The sequence below is a fragment of the Ilyonectria robusta genome (assembly GCF_021365365.1).
Source record: "Ilyonectria robusta strain PMI_751 chromosome Unknown BGZ61scaffold_12, whole genome shotgun sequence".
In the NCBI taxonomy this organism is placed as follows: domain Eukaryota; kingdom Fungi; phylum Ascomycota; class Sordariomycetes; order Hypocreales; family Nectriaceae; genus Ilyonectria; species Ilyonectria robusta.
This window is the reverse complement of record NW_025764446.1, coordinates 780,049-801,530: the sequence shown is the minus strand read 5'-3', so window position 1 is coordinate 801,530 and position 21,482 is coordinate 780,049. Positions and strand designations below refer to the sequence as shown.

At 54.6% G+C, this 21,482-nt stretch overlaps 5 protein-coding genes across 5 annotated transcripts; 2 read left to right on the top strand and 3 right to left on the bottom strand.

Moving 5' to 3' along the window:
• Positions 1 to 162: 162 nt before the first annotated feature.
• BGZ61DRAFT_453897 (Alpha/Beta hydrolase protein) lies at positions 163 to 3,259 on the bottom strand. Its single transcript, XM_046246130.1, has one exon. The coding sequence runs from the start codon at positions 2,776 to 2,778 to the stop codon at positions 616 to 618; it is 2,163 nt and encodes a 720-aa protein (XP_046103277.1). The 5' UTR covers positions 2,779 to 3,259; the 3' UTR covers positions 163 to 615.
• Positions 3,260 to 4,319: 1,060 nt separating this feature from the next.
• On the top strand, positions 4,320 to 8,623 carry BGZ61DRAFT_354086 (P-loop containing nucleoside triphosphate hydrolase protein; the record flags this gene model as incomplete). The annotated part of the gene is made up of 3 exons (XM_046240579.1): positions 4,320 to 4,491; positions 4,569 to 7,965; positions 8,023 to 8,623. The coding sequence occupies 3 exons, from the start codon at positions 4,320 to 4,322 to the stop codon at positions 8,621 to 8,623; spliced, it is 4,170 nt and encodes a 1,389-aa protein (XP_046103276.1).
• Positions 8,624 to 8,727: 104 nt separating this feature from the next.
• On the bottom strand, positions 8,728 to 10,300 carry BGZ61DRAFT_47980 (uncharacterized protein). Its single transcript, XM_046249129.1, has one exon. It carries the CDS (start codon positions 10,071 to 10,073, stop codon positions 8,832 to 8,834), a length of 1,242 nt encoding a protein of 413 aa, XP_046103275.1. The 5' UTR covers positions 10,074 to 10,300; the 3' UTR covers positions 8,728 to 8,831.
• Positions 10,096 to 10,839, bottom strand: BGZ61DRAFT_453894 (uncharacterized protein). The gene has a single exon (XM_046246129.1). The coding sequence runs from the start codon at positions 10,432 to 10,434 to the stop codon at positions 10,102 to 10,104; it is 333 nt and encodes a 110-aa protein (XP_046103274.1). The 5' UTR covers positions 10,435 to 10,839; the 3' UTR covers positions 10,096 to 10,101.
• Positions 10,840 to 13,110: 2,271 nt separating this feature from the next.
• Positions 13,111 to 14,312, top strand: BGZ61DRAFT_47885 (uncharacterized protein). Its single transcript, XM_046249052.1, has 3 exons — positions 13,111 to 13,653; positions 13,731 to 13,860; positions 13,979 to 14,312. Exons 1-3 carry the CDS (start codon positions 13,279 to 13,281, stop codon positions 14,122 to 14,124), a joined length of 651 nt encoding a protein of 216 aa, XP_046103273.1. The 5' UTR covers positions 13,111 to 13,278; the 3' UTR covers positions 14,125 to 14,312.
• The last annotated feature ends 7,170 nt before the right edge of the window (positions 14,313 to 21,482 follow it).

The following is a 21,482-nucleotide window of genomic DNA, read 5'->3' as shown; positions in this document are numbered from 1 at the left end:
GGGAACGCGGCAGTTATCAAGCTATCTCCAGCTTTCCGAAGCGACCGGGGGCTTGACTTTCGGGCTAGGGGAGAGCGCTGAACCTTTCCGGCTCGTCGGAGTCGGGAGGCGGTGCTTGTTGCGCCACGGCCCAGAAGATATTTTTAAGAAAATAAGAGACCGCCGATCATACTAGATCAGACGAGATCCTAGTAAGGGGGAGGCATGCTGAACCTCGTTCTTGTCGAGACCTCTCTCCCACACATCAGCCCGACCTGGCAAGCTCCGTGATGCTGCTTCGCTATCGCGCCGGAGCTGGCCGAGAAACCCAAACAGCCCTCAACGTGCCCTGGACAGCTAGGGGCTTGTGGTACATTGGATTTGTTTCTGGCAATTATGTTCACTACTCTATCCATATGCGTGTGAACGTGTAGCCAGATGACTTGCAAATGATCTTTGTATGGTCCGCAGCCCTCCAATGCTCATTAAACACACGTAATGAAGTCGTCGATCTAGCCAGCAATTCCGAACTATCCATCCTAACCAACGAATCCTAAGCCCTTCGTTTTTATGTTCGTCTTATGTATTTCGTGCCATGTGTTTGTTGTGTCATATATTCGTCGCCCCCATCGTCTACTAATCACTCCCGCTCGACTGGACCTCATCGATAACATTAGCTGCAATCTTCTTGGTGGGTTTCCATGGCTCGACATGCTCGCATCCTTCAGGAACACGACAAATGTCTCGCACATTGCATGTCTTCCACAACACTTCGCGAACCTCCTTAAACACTTGATCCACAGCATCCATCGCCCAGATGACATCCAGGTGTTCATACTCCGGAATTGTCTTGCTGTGGACCACGTCAACGCATGGTTCTCGCCCCTTTTCGAACCGTCGGAGCAGCTTCTCCCCGTCGACGAGGTTATCAGTGCCACACACCCACATGGCAAACGGTGGTGCTTGCTCGTTGTACCACGCAGTAGCTCCTTTGAGGTGTTTGTGATGCGCCTCAATTACCCGTTTCGTCTGTGGTGTCACGGCGTGGCCGTCCGCGCCGCCGTCCATATGTTCCTCCGCCTGGACGACCTCCTTGGTGGCTAGAATGCATTTGTGCTTGGCGAAACACTCCCGGCCGAGCCACCACCGCATAGACTCGGCACTGACATAGACGGGCGCAAATTGGAACATGCGGTTCCGGAGGCCACGATCCCAACGCGCATCCGTCCAGTCAAACATGAAGGAGAAGACCTTGTAGCCTAGCCACCCGTACAGTTTTGGACTCAGCAGGCCGTGCATCTGCATCATCAAAGGGATGAATGCGTGTATCCCAAACATGAGTCGGAAGAGCGCTGGTGAGATGATCCGCATGAATTTGAAGTACATCTTGCCTATCAGGGGCCCAGCGTAAGCAGCTGGCGCCAGAGCACAAAATACGGTCAGCTTTTCGCCTAGCTCAGGTCGTTGCTCCTTGGCCAGGGCCACAAACGTCTGAGTCGTCCCCTGAGAATGGCAGATCAGACCAATCTTCTCAAAGCCCGTCTCAGAGATCACACGAGAAGTGAGAGCAGCTAGGTCGAATACACCCATTTGGCGGATATTCCAACACCACATCCTCGGGTCACTGTATTCAAGCAAAGCGTGCTTGGGCTTGAAGCCACATCGGTTGTTGCCCAGCCAGACATCGAAGCCGGATTTGCAAAGCCAGAAAGCTAGAGATTCGTCGTCAGTGCAACAATAAGCACCCGAGCTCTGTAAGAGCCCATGCATGAGTAACACCGGGAATTTGCGCTTGTTGTCTGGATTTTTCAACGTTTTGTTAGGGCCTTGGAATACGTCTGGGCCCTGTTGAGATCGTCCACTGTCGTCCAACCGCGTGTACTCCCTTGGATCGTAGACATGCCATAGGTCGATAATGAAGCCATCTTCTGTCTGCACCTCGAAGGGTTCGACATCGAGCCCCACCCTCCGAGCGTAGTAGCCAACATCACAGATGATAGGGTCTGTGCCACCCTCAGTCGGGGGGTATTGATTGGCCGGGTTTTCTTGTTCCAAGTTCATAGTATTTGGAGATTGGCTTGCCTTCCAAGCCCGTTCCTTCTCTTCCCTAGCTTCGGCCCTCAATTTCTCCTCTTCGTAGAACGGGCGTGACTTGTCGAAGTTCCGGAACGTCAGTCGATAGAATATCTTCTTCCAGATCAACGGTATACTCGTAAACAGAGACCCCAGCACGATGACGGCGAGGAAAGCCAGGCTGAGAAAGAAGGATGAGACTCGAAAGAATAGACACTGGATGTTCCGCATCCTCGAGGGCGGACTGTATAAAGGGAGTGGAGGAAACAAGGGGTTCGTGTGGGATGGTGGCATGACACCTTTTAGCGTATTGTCGGCTGACTTCTGTAGTGATGCACCGTTCTGTTTTCCAGCCAAGTTCAAGACCTTTTGCTCCCCGTCGTCTACCTGAGTGACGTTGGGAATACTTTCCTTGACCCCTCTTCCAGATTGGATCTCGTTTGTCTCAGGCTTCCCTTGGACCCCTTCGCGGAGGATATTTAGGCGGCGGGCCTCTTGGAGGGGTACGCCAGGAAGTCGGTTGCCATCCGAGGTAATGATGATGGGATCATGAGGAGTGACGAACTGGGCCTCGATGGCAATGGACGGATCATCGTCAGTGATCGGTTGGTGCGAGAGCTTCTCAGCCTGCTGGGAGAACTGGACAGCGTTCTTGCTCAGCTTAGCGCCGGATGGTTGAGGTTCCGGCTGCTGAGCAGTATCGGAAGCACCGGAGTGTTGGATCATTGTTCACTCCGCATCAAGTGTCGTGGTATGGGAATGAGGCAAGTGACTCGAATTGTCGGTTTCTTGGGGGTGTTGACTGAGAATTTGCTGGAGTATGATGATTTCCTCAGGGCTTATCGCAGGCAAAGGGTTGAAGGTAATATGATGGAGCGAGGAACCTCGATAGTCCCTTGCAAAGAAGGGGCAGCGGTATTACGACAGGCAAGTGTTGTCATATCGTAGCAGCAGCGCAAGAAGTATCAGGAGAACAACAGAAAGCGGTAAAGGAAAAAAACAGGTCGAGAAACAAGACGATGGAACGATAGAGGATTTAGTCAATGTACGAATAAGGTAGGCTAGCAATCAACTGCCTGTTTGAGTCGTGGTAAAGCCGTGATTGGACCGCCCAGGCGATGGCTGATCTGGCGTCGGGGTTTTCGCGGCCCAGATTACGGAGCACATGGCACCATTTTCAATAAAGATGTTTGTCAAGGGACGATTTGGCAGCGGTGAAAAGGCACAACAAATAAACAGGACCCAGGGTCATCCAGTAGGATCGTCAAGACTTGCGGAAGGGTTGCGTCATGGGTGTTGAGACAGGGAACGACAGAGCGACAGGGAGGAGGAAGGAACGTGTGAGAGTGCAGAATGGACGGACCCCTGCGAGGAAGCATGTGATAGCACTAACAAAAGGGGTTTGAGACTGGTTGAGTGAGGCGTTCAGTCTGGGGAGCCATTGGGCGGCAATAACAAGCTGGATTTACTAAGAAGTAGACGAGGGGACCCGTGCATTGCTGGAATTGCTTTACCAAGCGAGCGTCGCGTTTTTCTCAAGATCTTTTTCCGTTGGTTGTTTTATTCTCACTGACGAGCCGTATTAAGAATCTTGCAAGAATCGGCCCCTTCAAAAACACGGCCTGTATTGAAGGGCGAACTGGGCTTGTTGAGAACTTACTGGCCACGGGCATCGGCTTTACAAAAACCAATAGTAAAAATTCTGCGGGTGCGGAGAGAAAAGCTTGAATTCATGTGTTTCTCGGATGTATTTCTCGGAGCATGTCACCGGTCGCAAGCCGGATTTCAAGCATGGATGATGGAGAAAGCTCGGCCATGGAGGTTGGGGGGTACGTACCTGGTCCGTCCCCCGGAGCCCCAAAAAATGCGGGATGCAAGTGCAATTGCAGGCAGGTGCGTGCGCGGGAGTGCGTGTGGGTTGCGCTTTCGCGCCCGCCAATGCCGAGGCCAATTCTCCCGTCACTGAGCCGCAGCCGACAAGTCGCGACAGTGCAACGCAACCGAACCTAGGCTTTGCTTGCAACACCACCACCGCCAACGCCGAGTAAGCATACCAACTTCTGTCTTCTTCACGGGACCTCCTCTAATTCCTATCCGTTTATAGCTGCGATTTCTTTCTCTCCGCCCCTACCAGCGAGCCATGGTCCTATCTCGGCGGGGTGGTTAAGCTTCATCTGTCCTCCGATCCCCTCGAACCTCGAACCTCGAACCTCGACCCCGACCAACCTCCGCTGCATCCTCACGCCGTCTACCGCACGGCCGCCAACATGACCACTTCAGCAGCTTCAGTTGCCACGTCATCCAAGAGGCGGAACCGCAGACGTCGCCAGGACAAGCCCGCTGTCACCGCCAAGCTCATCCTCGATGATCACATCAAGAGCGACGTCGGCATTGTGTCCGAGGACCTCTTTTGCGACCTCTTCCCTCACCTTCAACACAGTATGTTACAGCGCTGCTAGCTATAGGTTTGCGCATGTTCATTCGAGTATCAGAGTGCTGACTAGACACTCGTTCAGCCCCGGGTGACGACTCCGAGTCCGACCATCTCCATCACATCGCAATCGCCCCATGGGCCCCCAACGCCGGCCCTGTCGACAGCCCTTGGTCCATTGTGCCCGTTGTCAGATCCCCTGGCCTGCCGCACTCCACCGTTCAATTTTCGCCGTCCTCGCCGTCCCTCCAGAGCTTTGCTGTGACGCTGCAGCAGGTCGCGCCCTCTAAGCTGTCTAGCCACAGTCGTGGGGGCATTGAGATCCTCGTCCTCGACGTCGCCCCCGTCCCGCTTGAGACCGTCTTTGTCAGTCTTGAGAGTGAATTAACAAAGAGACTAGAGAATGGAGAGGGTACATTCTTCCGAGAACACCCTACCAATCCCAAGGGCAGGAGCGCGGCCAATTCGTCTTCGGAGGAACGGTTGATTGCTGCCCTCAGGACCGCCCTGAGCAGCCTCAAGGTTGTACACTCTGGGGACCTATTCCCGCTTCCCCTCCCGCCTCACCCCCTCACTCATGTTCCCCCGAACCCGGGAAAGATCATGCTGTGCGAGCCAGTAGCCCAGGGCACCCTGACCGACTCGACCAAGATTGTCCTTATGCGTGGACGAGTCCACACCAAGCAGATCCGCCGTGTAGCTTCCATGACGGCGAGCCAACGACTCAATGGCGTCACTGAGGACGAGGACGGAAATGGGACCGACCAATTCTATTCAGCTGCCGAAGAACGCTACAAGACTGATGCTCTCACTGAAGCGACAGAGTCAGCCACCGAGACGGAGACTGACTTGTCTGGGTCCGATAATGAAGACGAACTTTCGGATGATTCCATGGACGATATGATCTCCCTCCAGGCTCCTTCTTTGCCCACCACCAACGCCAGCGGAATGTCTACACTGCAGCCAGGAACCCCAATGACAGTGGGCACGCTGCGCGGCAGAAAAACCAACGGCATCAACACACCCGGCTCCGTTTTCTCCAATTTCACTGCAACTACTGCTAGGCCAGACAGGCCTCGTGGTCGGCTGTTCAAAGCTCAAGGTCTAATGCGACCCATTTCCTCAGATATCTTGCACCCGAAGCCGTCATCCGAGGATGACGAAGAAGCTAGAATCTATGTCGATGTTTCGTCATTGCCCAAGATCGGATGCTTCTCTGGCGACTGGGTGCGGATCGAAGCTACTGAGGAGCCACCGCTGAATGGATTTGGGGCCTTTGGACTGGGAAGTTTCGGGCAGCCAGAGCCGGAGCCTTCCAAGTGGAGGCCTGTCCGAGTCTATGGCCTGCCGGAAGGCTACTCACAGCGCCCGATGACCAGAATACCTAGCGCCAAGCATGGCGAACGAAAGCTCTCGTTCTTTGAGTCTCAGGTACAGCGTCCTGCTAGCCCAGCTGCGTATGCCTCGCCCATCCTTCTGGCCAATCTCGATGATACTCCGTATCTGCGCCTCTCGCCCCTCAAGAAAGCCTCCTATCAAGGAAAGGGAACACTCCCTAGGTTCACAAGTGCGATTCGTCCTCCCTACGCTCGAGATATCACCATCCATCACATCCGAACCCCGATTTCAGCCGAGAGAGCTTTTCAAACCGCCGTGTTGGGTGGACTCAAGCGGTACTTTGCGCAAAAGACCCGCCTCGTACGAAGTGGCGATCTGATTGCGGTGCCAGTGGATGCACAGCTTGGACGCACTCTCCAGGAGATGCCTGGCGCCGGAGGCTCCGAAGTGGACGATGTAATGGCGTTGACTGCTGGGGGCCAAGAGACCGGGAAAGAACCATCGCGATATGACAGTGTCGCATGGTTCAAGATTGGACATATCCAAATGCAAAAGTCGGACGACGATGAAGATGGCACCGCCGAGACTTTTTGGGGATCGGTGGCCTGCATTGACAGTTCGTCTGTAGGCATGCATGGCTCTGGCTTTGAGACGAGTCGGATACCAGGAATCAAGCAGAGCACCTGGCAGTACTACCTCGGACTGAAGAAGACACCCAGAAGAGGCTCAGAGTCTACGCCGCCACCGATTCAAGAACACGAAGCCCCATATGTGTCTCCCCTGAGGCATCAGATAAGGCAATTGATCGCTGCTGCCACAAGTCAAAGAGCAATCCATCTCAAGATGCCCCCGGTCGCTATCCTCTTGACATCTACACACCGAAATATCGGAAAATCGACTCTTGCATCGAATTCCTGCGCTGACATGGGTCTTCACACGTACACCATTGACGCCTACGATATCTTGAGTGAGGGAAGTGGCAGTGGAAGTGATGTCAAAACGGAGGGTTTCCTCAGGACCAGAGCTGATCGAGCGATGAGCTGCGGTGCTGATTGCTGTGCATTGCTTATTGAACATATTGAAGCGCTGACGGCCGATCGGATTGAGGCAACCATCAAAGAGATATTGGAGGATACTAGAGTGATCATAGCTACCACCAACGAGGTTGACAAGGTCCCTGATGGCGTCCGAGGACTGTTCACCCACGAGTTGGAAATGGGAGCACCTGATGAAGCTGAACGTGAGGCTATTCTCAAGACTATCATCAGCGATCGCGGAGTCAGTCTGGAGCCTTCCATTGATCTCAACTCTGTTGCCCTTAAAACCGCAGCTCTAGTGGCTGGCGATTTGGTTGACGTTGTTGAACGGGCCTCGATAGCCCAACAGTCACGCTTGGAGAAACTCTCAGCCAAGAACACCAAGAATGGCTTGACTGTTACTGTTCGAGATGTTCAGGTTGCCGGTGGCCCGCTCGCTCGTTGTCTTACGAAAGCAGACTTTGAGGTTGCCGTCGAAGCTGCTCGCAAGAACTTCTCTGACTCTATCGGTGCTCCCAAGATTCCAAACGTAACCTGGGACGATGTCGGTGGTTTGAACAACGTCAAGGAGGCTGTGACGGAGACTATCCAACTGCCACTGGAGCGGCCCGAGCTGTTCGCAAAGGGCATGAAGAAGCGGTCTGGTATTCTCTTCTACGGACCTCCCGGAACTGGAAAGACGCTTCTGGCCAAGGCCATTGCAACAGAATACAGTCTCAACTTCTTCAGCGTTAAAGGTCCGGAACTGCTCAACATGTACATCGGAGAGTCGGAAGCCAACGTCCGACGAGTGTTCCAGCGAGCCCGCGATGCTCGACCTTGTGTCGTGTTCTTCGATGAGTTGGATTCGGTGGCACCAAAGCGAGGAAACCAAGGAGACAGCGGCGGCGTTATGGACCGAATTGTCTCGCAGCTCCTCGCCGAGCTGGATGGTATGTCTGGTGGAGATGACGGCGGCGGCGGCGTCTTCGTGATTGGCGCAACGAACAGACCCGATCTCTTGGACCAGGCTCTTTTGCGTCCTGGGCGTTTCGATAAGATGCTCTACCTCGGCGTTTCGGATACCAACGAGAAGCAGCTCACCATCCTCGAGGCACTGTCCCGAAAGTAAGTCCTTCCTAATTGTTCAACCCTGTGATATGGTCTAACTAATGTTTCTCGCAGATTCACCCTCCACCCGTCTGTATCTCTTGCTTCTGTGGCCGAGAAGCTTCCCTTTACCTACACGGGTGCCGACTTTTACGCGCTGTGTAGTGATGCTATGCTTAAGGCCGTCACTCGCCAGGCCTCCGGTGTTGACGCCAAGATCCGCGCCATCAACGCGGACCCGGCCACTACACTCCCCATTTCCACGGCGTACTACTTCGATCACTATGCTACTCCTGAGGACATCGCTGTCATGGTCACCGAGGCAGACTTCCTGGCGGCCAACGACGAGCTCGTGCCTAGTGTTAGTGCTGGTGAACTCGCTCACTATGAGCGCGTGCGCGCGACCTTCGAGGGCGGTCGCGGCAGTGACAAGGACAAGCAGCAGACCGGCCAGCGAGTCGTATCCGGGGCGTCAACGGCGTCAAAGGGAAAGGGCAAGGCCGTCGCGTCTGGGGCTGGCAAGGGCAAGGGCAAAGCGATTGCCCTGGGTAGTGACGACGAGTTTGACGGTGATGAGGCGGTTGAGGGCGAGGTTAATGGACGGTCCAAGGGCAAGGGCAAGGCCGTCATGGGGTTCCAGGATGGCACGGCCAGTGACGATGATGGGCTGTACTAAAGGATAACGGGACAATACACGGAGGCGTGATGAGGAGGAACGGAGGAAGGACAGCAATCTAGACAGTAATATTGTCGGATATACCCCCGGAAAAGACACGGGACACTGGCTCAGGATCTTGGGCTATGTACACTACTATATCATCATCTTCTGCATCCTAGCATGGATAATTAAACCACCGACTTTCGCTCATCGTCCCTGGCATCTCCTACTTCTTCGGCTTGTCTGTCTTCTTGGCCTTGTCTGTCTTCTTCACCTCTTCTGTCTTCTTCGGCTTGTCAGCTTTCTTCGTCTTGTCGCTCTTCTTTGTCTTGTCAGTTTTCTTGGCCTTATCCGTCTTCTTGGCCTTGTCGGTCTTTTTGGCCTTGTCGGATTTCTTGGTTTTGTCGGTTGCCTTTGCCTTGCTAGATTCCTTAGCTTTGGCCTTGTCGTCGGCCACTGTGGCCGCTGTTGCAGACTTCTTGGTTTCCTCTTCCTCATCTTCGTCATCCTCATCGCTGTCCTCGTCACTTTCCTCCTCCTTGACCTTGGCCTTGTCATCTGCCATTGTAGCTGCTGATGCGGGCTTCTTAGTATCATCTTCCTCTTCCTCGTCGCTATCCTCCTCGTCATCATCGTCATCGCTATCCTCTTGGCTGTCCTCTGCCTCTGCCTTTGCCTTGGCATCCACGGCCGTGGCGGCTGCTGCAGGCTTCTTGGTCTTATCTTTCTCCTCCTCATCGTCATCTTCATCATCGTCACTGTCCTCTTCACTGTCCTCTTCATCATCGTCGTCGTCATCTTCATCGTCCTCGGCCTTCTTTTCCAGCTCAGGTTCCTCCTTTATCGCAGTCTTCTTCTCTACCTCCTTAATCTCGTCTTGAGTCGCCAAGGCAATTGTGGCACCATGAAGAGAAGAGAAACCAGCACTCTGCTTCCAGGTGGCACTCGTTGGGCTTTGGAGAGGACCCCGCCCAAGATCGTCATCAGCAACGGCGCCCCATGATCCTGAGGTGGGTGACTGGAGACCCTCGATCTTGCTTGCTGCCGATCCACCCTTGGTGGGTGTCTTGGGTGTTTCCTTGGACTTTCCGTCCTTCGCAGCGTCCTTGCCATGGACCTTTTCCCGCAGAGTCTTCAGGCGAAGTTCCTTAGCCTTCTGCGCTGCCTCGTCGGCGACGGAGCGGACGGGCAGTTTCTTTTGCTCGGGCTCCTTCTTAGGTTCGGCTGCCTTGGTCTTTTCGGTAGTGGTAGGGATCGGGGTGGCCTTTCCTGTTGGTAGAGGAGGAGCTGTAGGTGGCTTCGGTGCGGCAGCGGCGGCGGCGGCAGCGGCACCACCAACGGCGGCGGCGGCGACAGCTGCGGGTATAGATTTTGCGGGGAGGGCGGGCTTGGGCTTTAGGGGAGGGTCTGGGAGCTTGTCCTTAATAGAGGGAATAGTGAACTCGTCGAAATAGATCTTCACGTGCATCTTGAGCTCTCCATATTCGTTCCAGTCCTCAATCTCGACGATATCCTACGCGTGGACCGTTAGTAGCTAGCTCCCCCGGGGCCTCAGCAAGCTCCCAGAAAGGTGAACTTACGCCCAAGACGAAGCCCTCTTGCACTAAGCCGGGAAGCTTCCTCATGCGGCCGCTCTCGTCCTTCAGGGCCCTTCGGCCCCAGATCCTGCGGGCATTCTCATCAGTGGCGATATCGACGGCCTTGAAGGGCACGCGGTTGGCACGTAGGATGGTCTCGAGACGAGATGTGGCGGTGACGATGTGAGAGGAGCCGGCGGTGAGGGAGGTGAAGATCCAGAGGGCGGGGGAATCGTTCGAGTAGGTGGTCATGGTGTTGTTCGTAGCTGAGGTGGTGATTGTTGTTTGATTGTCGGGATGGAAGGTATCGTATTAGGCTAGAGTGACAGTGTGCATCGCCTGGAGATGGAAGTAGAAAGGTGCAAACGGGGAGGGCGTTATCGGTGGTGTTGTCGGGAGAAGCGGTGGAATTTGGTGTTTGGCGTGGTGACAGGTTGGCTCCTGATGAGTCTCCTGAGACGAGTTTGGTTACCAACCAAGCTAGGTCACCAGGTAGGTACGGGTAGGGGAGGTATGATGCAGGTGCGGGGGCGGGGCATCAGTAACTTCAGCGCCAATCCTCCCGAGACGCTGTGCTGTTACAGGCGTTGGCGGGTTGAGGACGGAACATTGTGAAGGCGGTGCCGGAGTGGAAGTGAATGAAAGACTGAACTAAAAACACCACTGGGAATGGGACATGGTAGAAGTGGTACCCGGGGTTTCTGGGAGGTATTAGCTTGCACTTACACAGTATCCAACGGAGTGTTACATAGGTACCTACTTCGTAGTAGCGGCAGTCATGAACACCATCCCAACGGGACTGGCTCGTCTAGCGTTTAGGCGCTGTTTCGAGATTGTCCCAGTACCTCTCTCTCTGTCTTGAGTAAACAGCACCACCCGCTCGCTGGCTCTGGCGAAAAACAAGAACCATCTCACTTGAGGGTGTACAGTATATTGCCGGTATCCGTGAAGGATCTACGTATCTATTTGTCTTGCTTCCTACCACCAACCTAGGTAGTATGCATTCGATTCACAGTGCCGGTCTAGGTCTGTCAAGTAGCGAGTCAGAGAAAGGACGTGCATTGTGCTTGCCCCGTTCCTGCTTCTGTCACGGCCTTCTTGACGGAGTTGCTAAGGCAGGTACGGAGCCACAATTCTCCTGCTTACTTTTCTGCTGACGTTGCCCTCTACCTGTCCACTTCTTCATTTGTCTCGTGATCGTGTTCTTCAACTCTCTTCATTCTCTGCTATAATCTCTTTTCGCAGCCGACGTCCGTTTCCGACACCCACGAAACGAAGCAGCTAGTTCAGTCTCATGCGATAGCGCTCCGCCAGGATCGCTCGAAGGCGCTGAACCTGCCGTCGGCCGCACTTCAATGACAGAGCACTGACGATGAACCAAGTCCTTGAAACGGGCTTTGTGTGTCCACTCTCCCAAATTTCCAATCTCTTGCGCTGGAGCAAGTAATAGACCAAGCGGCTGCGACTCCAAGATTGGCCAAAAACCCGCCAGCCGAAGAAGCCATCTCCGGTTTCCTGGGCTTCCATTGTCGTCGTCGCCGCCGCCATGCTCCACAGCTCTCATCTCTCTTGTCTAAGATTTCCGGTGGACGTTGCACAATGGCCAATGCTGATGACTCCAATATTAGAATAATCGCCCGCTTTTTATTTGCTGCTCATTTCGCCTCGGTCTCCCAGAGTCTCTCAACCATGCACCTCCCATGCTGTGTCGTGAGCCACAGCGTCTGGAGGAGATTTGGAGATTCCGCTAGGCATTTCTTGCACAAGGCGTGCTCGCCTGGACCAAGACCCTTGCTAGCACCTCACCTGGCTCCTCAGGGGCAAGAAACTCCTTTTCCCCCTCGGTGTGGTCTAAATCAACGCCACGGAAGTGTTCCCGTGGGTGGCGTTGTTGGAAACCCGCCATCGTCTACCGTTAGGCATCGCAAGCGCGATTCCTTTTCGACCGCCGCCCGACACCTCGTCTCATGGCGTTGCTACCTTGCTCAGCTCCGGTTCCCCTCTTGGCTCTACGTGGTGGAATAATTGCGCTATCAGAACAGTACCACGGCCGCGCGTTTCATAGCCATGGTTGGCGCGGTCGGTGCACTGTTTATCGGGTGCTTTGGACCTGGGATAGCATGCCCCTGGCTGGCCATGGCCCATGGGGTCACGGAGATTGTTGTGTATCCTTCGGCCCCAGAGGCGACCCTGCCAGCAGCTCGGGGGACCGTGTGTGAAGTCACACAAAGAGTCATTTTTCTTCCTTTGTGCTCTTGCTCCATATTTTCCTTTTCCTTATGCAGGGTGGTCCTATAGGATTGCCGGTGCCGGTCCTTTTGCGGTCTGCGAAGAGGAGCAGGCTCTTCACTCGCTGGTTCACCGTGATGACATTTGGTGGATCCCGCCATCCAATCCACAAACCACGCAAGAAAAGATGAGAAGAGCTAGACATTGGCTCTTTGCACTGGGCACGGTCGCAAGACCTAGTCGGCCCCAGCGAAACGTGGCGGTGGTCAGTCGGGGCAGCCCATGATTGGCGAGGGGCGGCAGCAAGCTGTGCTATCGGACCAAGGAGAAGGCAACGCGTCCTTGCAGGGAGCGGCTCAGGTACCAACGCAAAGCCGGGCCACGGGAGCGGAGTCTAATCCAGGAACACACCAGTCAGAGTTGCAGCCGGCGAGGCCTTGCAAGATCCAGGGCAGGGCTTCCCCCGACAGATCCAATCGCGGCTCCCACAGTGGATGCAAGGTACCAGCACTTGTTGGATGCCGGGACTAACTCCCACCCGGTCATTGCCCAAGGAGCCAGGGCGGGTGAGGTGACAGCGCACCAGGGATCTCGCCAACGTCTAGCCAGCCAACGAAGCGTTCGCTGACAGAGATTTTCCGCCGGTCGGAAAACTACAAGTCCCCCTCGAATCCGCTCGCCTGCTTCCATCGTTTCTCCTCCTCAAGCTCTTGACGACTCCTTCACACGTTCTCGCACTCATTACAACATCGTGCTTTCAGCACCTCACTCTCTTTACCACACCAAAGAACCGTTTCGGACTCTTCGAGCTAAACAACCCGCTCTCTTCCGCCTACCAGCACTTCAGTCGTTCGACCAACCATCAAAATGCGTTTCTCCATCTTTTCCGTTGTCGCCGCCAGCTCGCTGGCCGCTGCCACTTACGATCTCCCTGCTGATGAGGGCACCACCACCATGACCTCCACCACCACCAGGGTCATCACCCTCACTGCCTGTCCCGACAGTGTTGTCGACTGCCCTTACCGCACCACCACTTCCACCGAGGTTGTCATTACCACCTCGACTTCGGAGGTGATCCCTTCCACCACCTCTATCTACATTCCTCCCGTTGTCAACACCACCACCAGCACCACCAGCGTGTACACTCCCATCTACACCCCTCCCGTTGTCTCCAAGAGCACCTACTACCCTGCTGGCAACACCACCACCCACGGCCCTACTGCTCCCATCACCCACAGCACCGTTGTCGTTCCCACGACCCTGGTCCCCGCTTCTTCTGAGGCCCCTGCTGGCACCACCGTTGTCGTGGGAGTGACCAGCTCTGTTCCGTCTTCCGTCCCCTCCACCGTCACCGGTGCTGCCAGCGGCCTCGTTGCCAAGTCTGGTTTCGTCGGTGCCGCCGTCATGGCCGCCCTCGTTGCCCTGTACTAGGAATCTTGACACATTTGGGTCGATAACCTGGTTCGCAACTCTTCTTCATTTCAACTTGTGAATATATTTCTTCTCTGGAGACGGACGTTTGGGGACTATTTTGATGGGCGAGAATTTTTTTTTGGGGGGGGGGGAGAGGCGAATACAAGACTTTTATCATCGGACGACTGCGGTTCGTACTTGATCCCATGCAGGTCATTGGAACTGGCGCACTATACCAGCGTGGAGTTTTCTGAGGCAACGTGTATCTGCACTGTTGGCCTTGTTCCGGAAGATACTTAGGGTAGTAAACGTTTAAGTTTCACACAACTTTGTCGCATATAGTGTGTCTCGTGGTGAATGTCTTTGGGTCTTGATACCGTCCCCCTTCCTCATCTACTGTCGTGTAACCTCGGGCCATGGTACGAAAGCTTGACCGCACTTGATCACCAATGAAAGAAGCCATTGGACCAGCCGTCTCTTTTTCGATGTCGCGTCTCCGGCCTCGACCTGCTACGTCAATGTCCTTGCCCATAATTGCTCTTCACATTTTCCCCAACTCACCCGACTATGGCGCAGAAGCTGTTGTCCAATGCTCCGACCTTGTCCTTCCTTGTTCCTTTACCGCCCGGGGTCGGTCCGCCACCTGCAATGCCATAGGATCGACAAGTTCTCGGGGTCACGTTCGAAACGCCCGGGTTACACAGACTTTGGGTTCTGTCGAATAGTGGCGCTGTGACGCCGCGGGACTCAGCTCATACCGTCGACGCCAGCCCTCCATCCGCTGCACATGGCCCGAAGCGGTCTTCCCCACGGGACCATCAGTGCCGCCGCCATGGCTACTTACCCGTCGGGCCATGCCTTGCCGTTTGGTAACAAACCGGTTGCCATTTTTTGCTTTTTTCTGGGGTTGAGGTTGAAAGTGAGGGTTTTTTTTCCCTCTCAATTCGCATGTGCCTGTGCCTGCGCCCGTCGTTGCGCCTGCGCCTACACCATGGAATCCGATATTGCCATCCCCGTGACGGTTCGCGCGACGGGCTGGGCCTATCAAGTACGATGATGACAACCACACGTCAGCCGTCATGCCGCTCCCAGAGCACCGGTGATCCGGAACCAAAAGTAGGAGGCTGAAATACTGTGCGAGAGGTGATGAGGTGACGACGGACCAGAAGAAACGCTTTGACGCAACCCTCTCTGGGTTTCTGAGTTTGTTGCCTCCCCCCCCCCCCCCCCTCGTCGTGAAGCACACTGGACGAAGAAGCACACCGGACGCCGCATCGAACCTTGGCTAATTATGCAACATCTGCCACACTCTCCCGCGTCCGCAATTGGTCCGTCTCGCCATGGAACTTGATCGCCAGCAGGGCTCCATGGCCACGGCGTCTACCTGTGAGTGATCTGCCCAGCGTGCCAATTGGAAGTTATGGTCGTGTTAACTAGTCTCCGGTCTTGTTTCCACAACCTTCCGAGACATGGCGGGACGCTCCGTACTGTAGAAAGCGGGTAATAAGCCACCACCACTTTGAGTTCCAGTTTTTTTGCTTCTTTTGTTTACTGTCCTTTCGTGTCGGAGTGTAAGTGGATCGACGCAATACAAGACAAGACGTCATTCATTCAGGCCCCTTTTGAAGTATTCGACATTTTGATTCCGGCAGTGGCATCGCATGCTTTGACGTATTCTCAATCTTTGCATTACCATCAACAAGTATCGTTGTCTCGTCCGTCTGTTGTTCAACCGTTCATCGCCGCAACCGTTTCGTTCCGCTCCACCCGTCCCCCAGTTCCCTGCCCGGACCTCGATTCCCAAACACCTAGTTTGCAGTTTCTGGTATCGCGTGATTATCCGTGAGGAACCGACAACCCTGCTTAGAAGAAAAGGTCTTGTGCTTCTGGGGGGCAAAGATACTACTCTTACGCGCCCAAACAGTCCCACCCCTGCCCACATCCACTTGCTGGCTTTTGACCTATTATATAGTAGTTATTTCGTCTCCGAGCACCCAGGAATAGTCTCCATCGTTCCAGTTCCCGCTCCTAAAGCTAGTGATCCTTGTCACTCTCCTTCGTAATTGGTCGTTTGCTTGTGATTCATTAAATGCCGTTTCTGTAGGTGGGTCGGAACGGTAATCCGGGGGGGCGGGGGGGCGGCCACGCTCTGAGGTTGTGAACCGTGAGAACGCATCCGGGAGCAAGATTGGACCATTGTTTCCCACACTATCTGTTTGCCCATGTCCCCCCCTCTCTTTTTAGTCTCCAGGGGTGCTTATGGTTCAAGGGCACTGTCCTATGGCGCACATCTTGCAGAGACTATCGTTGGGCTGTGCTGGGTTGAAGCAGTTGTGCACAGCGTTGTGTTGACAGAGCCCGTTGGCATAGTTGACCATGTAAGGGGCGTCCTGGGTGGCTTTCGACCTGGCGGAGGCGTGGGTATTGTTGCATGGCACGGGGCGCCTGGAGCATGCCATTGTTTGTGTGTAGTTGCTCGTGGTGTTTTTGTGGTTTGTTCTTTGGATGGAGATGTTTTGTTGGAACCAAATCAGGGCCGGTGAGACGTCTCGTGATGGCAATCAACGGGCCACGATATTGTTGTTAATGGCGTGAGTGGTGAAGCCAGGCGAGGCAGGGTAGGTAAGATGAGATGAAATGAAATGTGGCTTGGTGAAGCGAGAGCACTTGGCAAGTCCGAGGGCGAAACCAATGGCAGCGGCCACTAGACAAGAGCAGAAAATAACAAGAACGGAGAAATGATGTTAGAAAGGGGAACAACAAAAAGGAGAGAGAAAGCTCAAGGAACCGGCTGGGAACGAGCGTACAAGGGGACCCTTTTTGAACCTGGAGGCGGCCAAGCTGTCAGTTGTCACCAGTTCGGCGGGGGGCTGACGGCGGTTATGTAGGTAGGGCTGAACGACTCGAACAAAGACAAACGACGCCTTGCATCTGCCCGTACCGCCCGGCGCCGCACCGTACCGGACCGTACCGCACCGCACGCGCAAGTCTTGTCATCGTTAGCGGGACTTTCGGCTTTTATGGGCCGCAGGAGGACCCAGCCTTTGCCTTGGCCTTAGCTGGGAACATATGGATGTCTTGGGAGCCCGGGGTTGACTTACAGTGACCCCGGGAACTCAGTGCGGCTTTGTCGGACCTACTGCCCCTCTGATCGCCCTAACCAATGCCATGCCTGCTTGCGAGGCTCCTTTCGAGACATGTTTGTTTCCTCTTTGTGCCAGCTGGGGTCGGTCTCGGCGGCGGACTCGGGGCTGAGCCTCGACAAATGAGTATTGGAGGAATCAACCGTCTTCTCGGCACTGCCAGGGCACGGTATGCGGTTGGCCAGAGAGCTATCGGCATCTCAGGGTCTCCAAGCAGATGTGTCTAGGTCATGTCTCACCCTGTAGCTTCTGGAAGCGGCAAAGTCCCCCCGATTCCAACGGTAGGGTCACGGAGCGTCGGTGATAGAAGGCCATGACGACGGGACGGGTGGCGCAGACTCCAGAACGCCCAATGATGACCGCCATCATCGATATCGCACACCCACATCCCACGTTCCAAGGCCCACCTCTTGGCTGAGCGAACGCGGCAACATGGATAGGACAAGCCATGCCATGCCATGCCATGCCATGCCACGGTACGGAGGGACCCTGCTCTGCGTGTTGGCGTAGCATTCGTCGTCTCGGCGCCTCCACAATTCGCAGTTCTCTCACGAACCCACAATGGGGCTCCCGCAGGAAGAGGAGAAGAGACGCCGTTCCAACAACAACATGATATGATGCTGAGGTGGTGCGAGGTCGATGTGTAATCATGCTCTCCCAACCGGTAGAACGTAGGTAAGGTGGTTAGCCTTAGCGGCCTTGCTTCCAATCCCCGGTTCCCAGTCCCCAGTCCCCAGTCCCCGGTTTTACAACTAGTGAGGAGTCTTCAACATTTAGTCTGCAGTCGTCAATCTGCAGTCTCCAGTCTGCAGTCTGCAGTCTGTCCCCCGGTTTATCTCTAGTCTCCAACTTCCGCGGCATCGAAAAACGATCGCCAAGAAGCAGCTGCTGGTCGAGCGCGGCTAATGACAAATTCAAGACGAGAAGTCATCTTGCGTCAGGGGATTAGGGCCAGCATCAAGATCGCCGTCAGGGTGATAGAGAGCACGGCACAGGTTTCCTATGCTCAAATCGCACTGTCAAACTGTCCAGGGACACCGTGTACCCCGCTGACTCTTGCTCATGGTCACTCGCACTGATGACCATGTTCGTGGCCATGGTCATGGGCCCCAGCAGATCCGACCAGACCAGACACGCAGCAAGAAACTGACACTTCCCCGCAACTCTACGGGGTCTGGACAAGGGCTTTCTCTCCCCTCTTACCTGGATTTCCCGCAAGTGCCCAGCCCACAGGACGTCAATTGCGTCAAACCGCTGCTAAACCGTAACCCAACATGGGACCCAGAAACTGATATCTGACTGCTCCTCTGCTGGACTCCTCCCCCCGCACCTTGATTGGATGACCTGTGTGATTTTGTGCCCTGTGTGGGGGGGGTGGGAGGCGACCATTGATCTTTTGGTCCTTCACCATTTCAACCAACTGGAGTGGTTCCTGTCTCTGTTGCCTTTGGGTCCCATCTCGTCACATTTTGCGTACCTTGGTCGAGGCACTGCACGGAACAGCAGGGAGGTCATTTCCTGAATGACCCGCTGGTTGTGCAAGCTGGCTCGGCGCCCGTCCCTTGGCGTGGGGCGCACCAATATCATCGTGGGATCCGCCTTTGTCCTCCTCCTCCTCCTCCTCCCTCCTCACTTCATCGCCATGGGCCACCATGGCCACCGTGTCCACTCTTGTTACTGTCGCTAAAATGCTGTCACCCTGCCGTGTGCTCCAGTGGTCTCGGTCATCGGCACTATTGGGGAGCTCAACCCCCCTTCATCGGTCGCCGGGAACGGCGTTATCTCCAAATATCATAGCGTAAGTCCAACTACAGTGATCCACTAGTTTTAGATCGATCACCTTCTTTTCCCTGCGGCTGAACGCATGGCATCCCTTCCCGTACTGCGGCTTACACACGACACGAGTTCATACGCACCGCGCCGGTGGCGCGGCTTGAGGGATTCTGTCCTTCGAGCCCCATATCCCTGTTGTGCAGATGCGCAGTGTCAGCAAGAAAGCAAGCAAGCCCTGCCTCTTTCGAACATCTCCCCTCTTACTCGCCGTCAAGGGCTGTCACGGCGACCAGAACCCTTTTGGATGGATGGTGGAGTCTGTGTGACAACCGACTGACAATGCTGCCGGCGGCAACAAGCGGCTTGGTTCAAGGCCCATCCACAGCTCTGCTCGGTTGGCCGAGGTTGTGCTTGTCCTGCGTCGTGCTTCTTGGGGGCCCTTGTGAGGCTGCTTCCCGTCGGAGCCAGACGCATACGATGCGAAGCGAGGGTTGCAATCGAAGAACCTGCTAGTAAGCCACCGTGTCAAGGAATCCGTAGCCGAGACCACAACATAAGTCGGACTCGCTCCGTCAAGTCTAATAACCTTCTTTACTTTCAGGGTCTTGCCGTGTCGTACGATTCTTTTGAACAGCTCCCATGGTGTCCTGCAAACCACCAGTCGGACGATCCGCTTTCAATTCCTCGGGTTTCTCGCAGCTGTCCTCTCTGAGCGCAATCGGTGCAGCTTTCCCGTCATTATGGCCGCCGGGGTTCCTGTTCCTGTCAAACGCCCAGCCCTCAGCCAACAAGACCGACAACTCATCTCAATCCGAGCTAGGCCCTTCGTGGTTCTTCTTGCTTGCTTTAGCGCCATCTTCGGCTGCGACTCTACCAAATCAACACCAATTCGCCTGTGTGCCCGAGTGAACGCGCGACCTCCATTTGATAAGTTAGTGCGCCCGTCCTGTGCGACCAGATCAATCTACCAGGAGTCTTCCTCAAAACTTCCTCCTTGTGCCTGGAGTTTCTATCTTTGGACTCCAAGAAACGACAAGGTCAACTCATTACTTGCCCCAGAGTCCAGACGGGGCCTATGTTAGAAACGCGGCTGCATGTCTTGGGCCACTCTGCTGCACCATGTTTGAAATTGCATGTCTTGTACCATGCATGAAACCCCCTGTTGAGACACAAGCACGCTGCGGGTGGCGACGAGGTTGGTTGCAGCATCGTCACTGAATATCCACATCCAAGATACCACAGTAGGGACTCGTATGTACATGCTCGGACGGTATTCCTCGCTGCCGCTGCAGGTTTTAGGGGATCATCGCCCTGCGGGTCAGTGGATGTCGTCTTGGTTCGGCAACGAATCATACCTGACTAGACACGCGCACCTGTTTCGTTTTGGCTCGAGGAGGCTGAGGCTGGGCAGAAAATCAAACTGTGTCCGATGGGACCTTCGGTACTGACCTCCGCGTCATTGTGGCTGTCATCGCGTAAGTGCTGACCAGGACATCATTTTTATTTGTTGCCTAGAATCTGATATGGCCGATTCCAGTCAGATTTCATCATTTCTGGTCAGACAGGATGTCGGCTTTCCATGGTTCGATGCGATGACCGTTACATTGGCTCAGGGCCATGAGACTCTGCAAGCGGGGAACATCATCACTGGCCAAGTCTGATCAGACTTCGATGTTCAGCGAAATGTCCCAAACCGGACCTTAGATCAGGCCATTCTGCATGACTCGCCCTGCACGTTGGTTTATCTGGAATGTTCCCGGGGTCTTGTGCTTCCAGGCGATGATTAATGGCCTTCAGTCTGACCACTAAATCCAGCACCTTGTGCCCACACCCACCATGGCGTCGGTAGCACGCGGGGGTTGCTGACCGTGATAGCGGAAACATCGGAGTTCCTACGAATGTGGAAACAAATACCCGTTGGTAATTTGATAGAAACCATTCGTTCGAGGTGATTGTCTGCACCTCGGACTGGCTCGAAGAGACCTTGGTTCTGATGTGGTAGTGCGTCAATACCGAAAGTTCGAGCGCTCAAAACTCAGGGGAAAGATAGAGCTACGAAGAGAGATGAAAGCCACTTCGAGTTTGAGGAATCGTATGTGTGTATTGACTAAAAAAGTTGGTATGGTGTCTTTGTCAATGGATTGATATTTGTCTGCCCCAAAGCAAGCGAGGAATCCCAGCGGCGTGCACTGAAATACACCACACGACCTTGGGTAAGGAGTTGTTAGATAGCATGGGAAGTTGGGTCATGGTTGATTCTTACACGATGGTTGATTGTTGCCCATGAATACTCTGCTCGGAGGCTATCGCAGCAGTTGGCGTGGACTTCCTCGAGCGCCGCTGGTCTCGTTGGGGTGGAATCCAATTTTCGAAAACAGAGGCACATGATGAAGAACACCAAGGGATCTTATTGGTGTCCGAGATACCCGTAATGTTCTATGCCTTTTTCTTGCAGAGATAGATCATCAAGACAGGAATGATCATAACGAGTGCGAGAACCGGAATGAGTTCGGAGGGGACGCCACCACGTCTATGGTTACCAAGTCTAGGTTTTCCACGGCGGTGTGTTCTAGAATCGGATCGAGAGTGGTTGGCGGCGGTGTATGGGGGTGGTTGCTAGATATCGAGTTGTCAATTTGGTTCTTCGCGATTTGTAGTCCTCGGGTGAACCGTACCACAGCAAGTCCGCTCTGGTCTTGTCTTTCTAAATCGCCGACAGTACCATCCTACAACAACTTCGTT

Coding starts and splice junctions, on each gene's coding strand:
- BGZ61DRAFT_453897 (XM_046246130.1), bottom strand. CDS start 2,778: ATGATCCAACACTCCGGTGCTTCCGATACTGCTCAGCAGCCGGAACCT.
- BGZ61DRAFT_47980 (XM_046249129.1), bottom strand. CDS start 10,073: ATGCACGTGAAGATCTATTTCGACGAGTTCACTATTCCCTCTATTAAG.
- BGZ61DRAFT_453894 (XM_046246129.1), bottom strand. CDS start 10,434: ATGACCACCTACTCGAACGATTCCCCCGCCCTCTGGATCTTCACCTCC.
- BGZ61DRAFT_47885 (XM_046249052.1), top strand. CDS start 13,279: ATGCGTTTCTCCATCTTTTCCGTTGTCGCCGCCAGCTCGCTGGCCGCT. Junction 13,654..13,730: donor CTCCCATCACCCACAGCACC/GTTGTCGTTCCC, acceptor GGGAGTGACCAG/CTCTGTTCCGTCTTCCGTCC. Junction 13,861..13,978: donor AGGAATCTTGACACATTTGG/GTCGATAACCTG, acceptor GGGGGGGGGGAG/AGGCGAATACAAGACTTTTA.